The sequence below is a fragment of the Galeopterus variegatus genome, unplaced genomic scaffold (assembly GCF_000696425.1).
Source record: "Galeopterus variegatus unplaced genomic scaffold, G_variegatus-3.0.2 Scaffold8425, whole genome shotgun sequence".
Classification (NCBI taxonomy): domain Eukaryota; kingdom Metazoa; phylum Chordata; class Mammalia; order Dermoptera; family Cynocephalidae; genus Galeopterus; species Galeopterus variegatus.
This window is the reverse complement of record NW_007734536.1, coordinates 47,483-56,797: the sequence shown is the minus strand read 5'-3', so window position 1 is coordinate 56,797 and position 9,315 is coordinate 47,483. Positions and strand designations below refer to the sequence as shown.

General features: G+C 44.8%; 1 protein-coding gene across 1 annotated transcript in view; it reads left to right on the top strand.

Moving 5' to 3' along the window:
• Positions 1-9,315, top strand: part of MERTK (MER proto-oncogene, tyrosine kinase) — a gene marked incomplete at its 5' end in the record, with an annotated part of 61,424 nt that overhangs the window by 31,881 nt on the left and 20,228 nt on the right. Inside the window, 4 exons of the mRNA XM_008592878.1 lie at positions 502-584; positions 1,004-1,084; positions 4,431-4,523; positions 5,841-5,959. Of these exons, the coding sequence (XP_008591100.1) occupies positions 502-584; positions 1,004-1,084; positions 4,431-4,523; positions 5,841-5,959 (376 nt within the window). The remainder of the gene's footprint in view (positions 1-501; positions 585-1,003; positions 1,085-4,430; positions 4,524-5,840; positions 5,960-9,315) is intronic.

The window sequence follows — 9,315 nt, the reverse complement described above, 5'->3', positions numbered from 1 at the left end:
GCAGGAGCGCCACCGCGCTCCCAAGCGGTGCACTGTAGCAGTGCGCCACTGGGCCGGCCCTAAAGTAATTCTTTTACAGCCCAAGAGGCAGGAGCGCCACCGCGCTCCCAAGCGGTGCACTGTAGCAGTGCGCCACTGGGCCGGCCCTAAAGTAATTCTTTTACAGCCCAAGAGGCAGGAGCGCCACCGTGCTCCCAAGCGGTGCACTGTAGCAGTGCGCCACCGGGCCGGCCCTAAAGTAATTCTTTTACAGCCCAAGGTTACGGGTTCAGATCCCCAAACCAGCCAGCTGACAAAAATGAATGAATGAATAAATAAATAAATAAATTCTTTTAAAATATGAGGTAAGAAAGTAAGCAGTTTAGAGGGATTTTTTGAATGTGTACTTAATAAAATACCATTTTTATGACTTTGAGTTACAATACACATGGTTCTATTTTATAATTTATAAATGCTAAGTAAATAGCGATTTTGGGAACTCAGATTTTGGCCTATGAAAAGGGCCTCGACAGTGCCTAGCACACACAGTAGACCCGTGAAAAATATTAGTTCTTTTCCTTCACTGAAACACATGCAACTTGTTGGTAAGTTTCCTATGTATTTTAAATGTATTCCTCTAGTTCTCAAGTTTATTGTTCTTGGCACCTTCCTAAGTTAAGTAGGAACAAAGGTGAAAATACGTATTTAATTTGCTAAATTGTTCTTAGGATGAATGGGGATGGCATTAAGAGTCTTGTGCAGTTCGGTCACATCTTCCGTGTCCTCCTGTAAGTGTCCTGGATCAGATATAACGCTTAGTAAGGCGCTGAGCTGAGTCTCAGCTGGCCAAGCTCATGACAAGCAGGAGACTAGTGCGTGGCATGTGCCCCCAGCCTGGAAGCAAGGGCCGCCTGGGCAGGCTCCACCTTGGACCACATGCAAACGGTAGCTCCTGCACTACAGCGTTTCTGTGGTCAGGGATGATTTTGCACAGTGTCCATATAGATGTTGTTTTACTTTACAGGAGAATTTGGGTCTGTAATGGAAGGAAATCTTAAGCAGCAAGATGGAACCTCTCAGAAAGTGGCAGTGAAGACCATGAAGTGTGAGTTACTGATGATTAAAGCCATTCTTCTGGGCATTTATTTCACTGTCAGGTGCTCCATGAGGCCAGTGATGGCATTTATAAGTCATGATCTCTTCCACTGATGGGTCAGAGGTAGTAGAGAATACTGGTCACCAAAGGGAAGTTATCATAATGAGCTCTTCATACATATTCTTTACATTCAAGGCAATAATGCTTGTTACGTTTACTATCTCTTCCTCTCTCTCTCTCTTTCTCTCTCTCTTTCTCTATCATCTAGCAGAGCTAAGAACTCCAAAGTAATTTCTAAAGCAGGGCTGATGTGGTGGCAGTGTCTGAACCCAGGGATTAGCTTGGTGGTCATCTGATCTACCTTGGTGGACCACTTTCTCATTTGAGGATGGTTGCATGGCCCTCAGGAATCTGGGGGCTGCCTGAAAAGTAAGTTTCCCAGAGAGAGGAGAAATATTCTTTGGTCAAAGGCATAGGAGGAACTGCTATCAGAAGCTACAAACTCCAAGCAAGCTGGAAAGAGGCCTGCAGTAACTAGGGAAGGGCCTTGTGAGTCGTAGCAAAGAATCTGCTTTTATCCTATAAGGCGTACAGCACTATTAAGAGTCTTAAGCAAATGAGGAACAGAGCAGGCTACGTTCTAGAAAGTTCACATTGGTGTGGCAGGTTATCAAACTGGGTTCATTGACTCCAGGTGTAATAGAAATTAACACAGGGTCGATCAGCCTGCTCAAGCAAGGCTTTATTTCATCTTGTGCCCAGGCACAAGGCAGACAGCATGGAAGAGAGGGTCCTTCAGCTGGCTCCATAAGGGGAAGTTCAGGGAGAATCTTAAAGGGGCTTAAGTGGGAAAGGGGTGATGTTTAAGCATGTAGAGGGGGGGTTTCTTGGTGCCTGTGCACTTGGAGGTCATGCTTCTTCATGCATCACATGTCTCATTAGCATGTTAAGTCTCCGCCCCTGGGTGTGATTATAAGGGAAAAATTCCGTGGAATGTCAGCACTGGGGTCCATCTCGGCACAGGCCAGTTTGGTACAGTTCCTGCAGCTGGGTCTTCTCCTTTGGATAAGCATCCTGTTCCCACATTCCTGCAAGATACTGCTTAAGAGGTACATGGTTAGCCTTCCCCTTATCTGAGTATGGGTTGCTGTATTAGTCCATTTCTGTGCTTATAACAAAATACCTGGAATGAGGTAATTTATAAGAAAACAAGCTTTATTGCTTACAGTTTCAGAAGCTGCGAAGTCCAAAGTCCATTAGTCCATTTCTGTGCTTATAACAAAATACCTGGAATGAGGTAATTTATAAGAAAACAAGATTTATTGCTTACAGTTTCAGAAGCTGCGAAGTCCAAAGTCAAGGGACACAATCTGGTGAGGTGACTCTGCAGCAATGCAGGGTGTCACATGGCGAGAATGGCAGAGCAGAGAGGGACTGTAACATGCTCTCCTTTCAGAGCCCTCAGAACCATGCCCCTGACCACCATTATTAATCCATTCACTATGGCACGGTCCTACAATCTAATCACTACTTCAGGACCCCATTTTTCAATTACCATAACAGGATTTCCCGCCCTCAACAGTTACAGTGAGAATTAAGCTTCTAATATATGAACGTTGGAGGACACAACTCCATCCACAGCAGTCGGATTCCTGCAGTTGGGAAACTATTTGTCCCAGCCCTTTGTAGTCAGGGGTGAGGTGGCCCTGAGTCCAATCACTATTCTGTCTCAGCAGTGTGGGAGAGAATGAGTTACAGTGTTGACAAAAACAGTAGCAGATGCCAGTCAGGACACTCTAGAATCTGTGGATGTCTATACTAAAACTATCTATAGTGACTTGGTGACTTGTCTGAGATTGTGCTGGACTTCTTCGTTAGCATAAAATGACCAGGTGATAATGGCAGAACAAGATGGCATTTCCACCCACGTGACCAGCTGCCAAAAAAAAGGGGGGGGTTCATGGAAAGAATCGTACTTTTAGTTTTATTTTTCTGTGAACTTTTTGAAGTACTCTCATATTTTAAGCCCATGAGACGGTGCAGACATCGTGCTCGCTGCTCTCGTATGTGATTTCCGTCTTTAGTTACACCCTGTTAAACCAAAGTCCCTAAGGCAAGCCTGGCTTTATGTTTTATTTGTTTGTTTGTTTTTAATTGTGGCAAAATACACATAACTTAAAATTGACCGTCTTAACCATTTTTAAGTGTACAGTTTAATGGCATTGAGCACATTCACATTGTTGTGGAACCATCTCCACTACCCACTCTAGAACTTTTCATCTTGCAAAATTGAAACTCTGTACTCATTTAACAGTAACTCCCTATTTCCCCCTCCCCCCAGCCCCTGCAACCACCATTCTACTTTCTGTCTCTGATATTTACTACTCTAGCTACCTCATATAAGTGGAATCATACAGTATTTATCCTTTATGACCGGCTTATTTCACTTAGCATAATATAGAATTTTAAATGTCTTTCTTACATTGGTTTAATTTCAAAAACTTGGTGGTACGCAAGGGCATCCAGCAATCACAAAGTGTGATTGAGCACCCAGACTTGCAGGGAGAATGGAAGAGGTGTGGCATTTTTTTTTTTAAAGCAAAGACAATTGCAACAGATCATTTGGAATTGATTTTAGTTTTTGTGGGGTTTTTTCTTCACTAATTGACTTTAAATTTTAGAGCAGTTTTAGGTTTACAGAAAAATTGGGCAGAAAGTCAGAAAGTGCAGAGAGTTACCTCCCCCTTACAATTTCCCCTTTTACAAACATCTTTCATTTGTGTGGTACATTTTTTACAGTTGATGAACCAGTACTGACACATTATTATTACCTGAAGTCCTTAGTTTTTTGTTTGTTTGTCCTTTTCGTGACCAGTAAGGGGATCACAACCCTTGGCTTGGTGTTGCCCACACCGCGCTCAGCCAGTGAGCGCACTGGCCATCCCTATATAGGATCCGAACCCGCGGCAGGAGCGTCACTGTGCTCCCAGTGCCGCACTCTCCCGAGTGAGCCACGGGGTCGGCCCCTGAAGTCCTTAGTTTATATTAAGGTTCCCTTCTTGGTGTTGTACAGTGTATGGGTTGTGACACATGCATAATGTCATGTATCCACCATTACAGTTTCATACAGAATAGTTTCATGGCCCTAAAAATCCACTGTGCTTTGCCTATTAGTCCCTCTCTTCTCTCCCTCCAGCCCCCACCTACCTTGACAACCACTCATCTGTTTACAGTGCCTATAGTTTTGCCTTTTCCTTACTTAGTTTTAGGTGACAACGTTGCTATTGCCCGTCCCGTCCCCTCCCCTTAACTGCATAAATTATTCATGCCTAACATTCTTCATCTTTTCCTTTAGTGGACAACTTTTCCCAGCGAGAGATCGAGGACTTTCTCAGTGAGGCAGCATGCATGAAAGACTTCAGCCACCCGAATGTCATCCGACTGCTAGGTACCTCAGAGAAAGGCGGGATTGGGTGGCCAAGGGGGCTCGCTTCATACACTCTGTGCCAAAGGAAAAAAAATCTCTGGTCCAGATAAGTTTACACTTTATAAAACCCAAAAGTCATTTATAAGACTGGGTTTTTCATCCAGAAGCCTTCTCCTTAGGATTACTTTTTCTGAGGCTGATAGTGAAAATGGGGTTGCATTTCCTGGGCACCGATGGGCTTAGGAATGGTTAATGTGTCCACAGAGTTCTAGGAGACTTTCAATTAAAATAGTCCCAGTTACTCAAAGGCAAGACACAGGAGCTGCTCATGTTAAAATTTTTATTGATTTAAGGTTTTTCATGAATCAGATACCAGTGGGGTAAAGCTATAAAAGTAGACAAATTCCATAGATCATTTCTAAGGAATAATTTATTAATCTCGAAAATCCTTATTTATTATGATTGTGATACATTGACAGTTTTACAGAATGTGATTTAACACTTCATGAAACGTGATTATATTAAATCATATTTCATGGAATATGATTTAACGTACTTTGGCTTTGCAACTCTATTAGCTAAAAAGTACAAAAAGAAAAGATCAGCTGTTGAGTAGGTGCTGTGTAAGTGACACTATTCCAAGTCAGAAGAGCAACCTGGAAAACCTGGAAATAATTGAATTTTCTGCTGACCTTTTTTTTTTTTTTCCTGCTGTCCTGGGACTTGATACATGATAAATTCTTTTGGGATCATTCAAAGTTTTATATGATTGACATTGCAGAGAGATGTGAAAGCTAATGTTTGGCTCTAATATACGTCAAAGAAATTACTGTTATTCATGTGCAGCTGTTGGCTTTAGCAGACCAGGAAGACAGTTGTACTTTGTAATTACACTACAAAGTGCAAGCACTTTGCAAGCTTTGAGTCAGGCGATGATCTCTACTTCTAGAATTCCATGATAAATGGTATTGCAGCTTCTCTTTATATAACTGTTAAAATTTGGGGATGTGAATTTTACCAATAGAACCTCAAAATTCTTTGCACAGAATTAGAATAGTTCTAAGCATTTGGTTGCAGTGGACTTCTTCCTACACTTAGGTATTTAACTATCACATAAAACTAGTTTGCCCTTGAATTCTAATGAGGTCACTACCTCTTAGACTCAGTCTAACAAAAAGCTCCTAGGTTTCTAGATGGCTAGAACACAGTGTGTGAGTTAGGAGCTTTCGTGTTATTAAACTGTTAACTTGGAAGCATATGGTTTCAATTTGGCCTCCAGTGCTTTTGTAGTCACACATAACAAAGGCTCTTTGTAACTGGTTGTGTTTTTAATTTCAGGTGTATGTATAGAAATGAGCTCTCAAGGCATCCCGAAGCCTATGGTGATTTTACCCTTCATGAAATACGGGGATCTGCATACCTACTTACTTTATTCTCGATTGGAGACAGGACCAAAGGTAACAATCTACTTGTGCTGCCTCTGAACAGTTCTCAGGGCTTACATGACAGAACCAGACAACGCCAGCATCTAACCTTGAAAATGAAGGAGAGGATATTGACCTTTGTTTAGCATTCACTGTGCACCTGAGGGTTGAAATGTAGTATCCGTCCTCACAACAGGTCTGCAGGTGGGTGTCGTTATTACTGCTTTATGTCAGGAAGAAGCTGACTGAGTACGCAGTCTCATGGCTTTGACTCTGGAGTGGGTTGGACCAGATTCACAGTCCTGCATTTCACACCCTTCATGGCCAGATACTTCTAGAGCTCACAGAGAGATGTTCACGGGCAATGGGAAGGTCATTAAAGTCAGCTCTCCTAAAAGAAACTTTACAGAGCTGCTTCTAGGTTCCATACTTGGAAGAAGTGTGCTCATTTTTTTCTGAATAAATACTTTTATCATAGTCTTAATCTGTCCAGATGAGTTACAGTCAATTATGGTGAGCCAAGAGGACTGCACAACTGATGTTCTTTAAAATGTGTGACATTTTGCTCCCTCTGTTGACTCACCAGCTGTGAGGACTGTGCAGCCCTGGTGATTTGGAACGCAGCTGTAGAGGCAGTTATGGATCCCCTAGGAAATTTAGGACCATGGAATTAGAGGCTTGCCCTCTTCAGGGTCCATTTCCAGTACTGACTTCAAAGGTTGTAGAGTTTGAGAATCATCGTCGTTAGGGATATTGTGTCCTTCATTTCCTGGGCCTCCTTCTTCTTGGAAATGAAAACCACATTGTCCTGTCGTGTTTCCTGCAGACAGACGGGTGGACTATGAACAGGAGGTGTGAGTTGTGTCCTGACTGCATGCCAGGCCAAGTTGTCCACGCGTTCTGCCCTCCACTTGCCTTCTCTGTCAGTTAGAGAAGGCGGTGATCCTGCAGGGTTCTGGTCTGGACACACATGCAGGCACAGGGAGGGGCTGGCCTCTGTCAACTGTCGTCGCGTATTAGGACAGAAGTCACTCCAGGCTAACACTGCCTAAGTCACTGCTGTAAAAAGCACAGGTCCTTGGAAGGAACTGCACCACTCTGTCTACACCTCCACAGTCTCTGACACAACCCTCCTTTGTCCCCTCGCTGCCATCAACAGCTAATTGCACTCTCTGATGAGTGCAATTAGAAACACCTGTTGCCTTACCATCCTAATTGCTGAAAAGAATTCTGCTGCTTTCACTTTATGGTCTGATAAGCCCACTGGATGAAAGTGCAGGAAAATTTCTTGGAGATCCTAAAAACCCTCTCCAACTGGCTCTGCAGACAAGCCGTAGAGGAGAAATGCCCCTGTGCATGACCAACACAGTGGAGTTCTGCACACTCCCCTGTACCCATGGACCTGGGGTGACAGTGGCCTGGGGTCAGCCTGGTCATTTCCCCAAAGTGAAGAGATGCCATGGGGCTCGCCCACAAATTCTTAAACTCAACCAGGGAAGGTTGATTAAGTTCATTAGTTCATTCAATCAAGTGCCATCTCTGAGCTGGGCACTGAGCTCTGGGGACACTGGAGGAAACATGATAAACGCAGTTGCTGCCCCATGGAACTGACACTGCTGGTAGGTGAGGGGACAACAGGACACAGACAACCGGTTCCTCATAGTAAAGGGGAAGAGGTAGGGTTGCTATGGGCACAGGAAGCAGAGGGGCCCAGTTGCCCAGCAGGCCAGTGGAGGCGCAATGGCAGGGTGGGTCGGGCTAACCAGATTGAGTGTGTTTGCGTTGGTGCACACAGCTGGAGAACCTCAGGGTGACTATGGTGGCAGCGGCTGGTAATTCCCCAATTCAGTCATCTGAGAGATGTTGGCAGTTGCGGAGTAGAGTGTAAAGTCTGAGATTAGTCGTGTTGATCGGAATGTTGATTCCCCTGATGAGCTGGAGGCCTCTAGCCTGCGGGAGCGTGCTGGAGGGGAGCATGCTGGAGGGGAACGTGCATTCCCCAACTCTGCCAGGTCATCGGGCGTCTTTGGGCTGAAGCTGGAGCAGGACAGGGCTTGTTCCATCCAAAAGGTGTGTGGGTCCTGCGTGCTTTCAGAGTAGCCTCCTCCTTTTGGAGTCCTCTCTTTTTGGCTTGTTCAATATGAAATCCCTGGATGCAGGATCCATTTCAGCTCCCAGACGGAGGCCGCATGGAGTTGTTTTTCAGGGACACTGGGGTTGGACTTACTCCTCAGACTGAGAGGGTGTGTTGGAAATTGGTGGGCCAGTATGCTTGCCCTCACCAGTGCCCGTAAGAGGGTCAGCCCCCCTGCCCTGCATCCACAGCACAGAGAAACCAGACAGAAACAGGACCGCAGACTGAAGTGCCACAACCTCTGGGTTGCGGACCATAGGGCCCAGGTGACTGGTGGAGTTACGGTGAACTGCGGCAGCAAGAACGATGACTGTGGGGCTTCATGGGGAGAAGGCAACTTTAAAAACACCAGTCCTCATCCCAAGAGACAGGTAAATCTGCAAAAACAGCCTTTATTTAATATTTTGGAAGGCAATTGAAACAAACAGGCAAAAACGTGAGAACCAGTTTAGGGACACATATCCTGGAGCCTCCTTTCCTGTGTCCTGCCGACCCCTGTATGGGAGAGTATTTTTGCTTTGCTTTTTTCTTTTTTTCTTTTACTTGTTCTGTTCTTCCCAGGGAAGGTCTAAGTGACCTGAACAGGAGAATGAGCCTCTTTCTTTTTTCTAGTTCCTCTTATGTCCCCGTGCCCAGACTTATTCCCATTCCTTTCCACATGGCTTCTCTCAAGTCTTTTACCAGCACAAGCACTAACCATAGTGATAGAAAATTGCAGCCGTATCACAAAACTATTAGAAAATCTCCAAGGCTCCTCCAAAGAGGTGAAGGGCCTAGTTCAAAGTAGGGAACATTTATGGATATGGCTGAGTTTTTTCTTTCTCTTTTTCTCCCAAAAAGAAAGGCAATAGCTTTATAAGAAGCCTGGAAAAGAAGGAAAAAGTAACCTGCAATTCCCAACACTTTAGCACAATTGTTGGCAACTTCAGACAATCCCCTCTCATCATTTATTCCACACCCACGTGTCTCAGAGGCTTGTGATTGCTACATGCACAATGCCCATAGGACACAGTGGCTGATGTTTCTCAGACAATTAGCATAGGCCAGCCTGTATTTTGCATGTATTAATGCATTAATGGCACAGCAACCCCAGGAATTAGTTACTAATAGAATCTCAGGAACAGAAGGGGCAGTGGTGGAAGCAGGACTTGCCCCCAGGCTGCAGACCCTGTGCCTTCAGCTCTGCCTTGATTGCCCCCGCCCCCACGTGCACCCCTCCCTGACAGGGCAGACCCCTGACAGTTTGCTGTGAGTG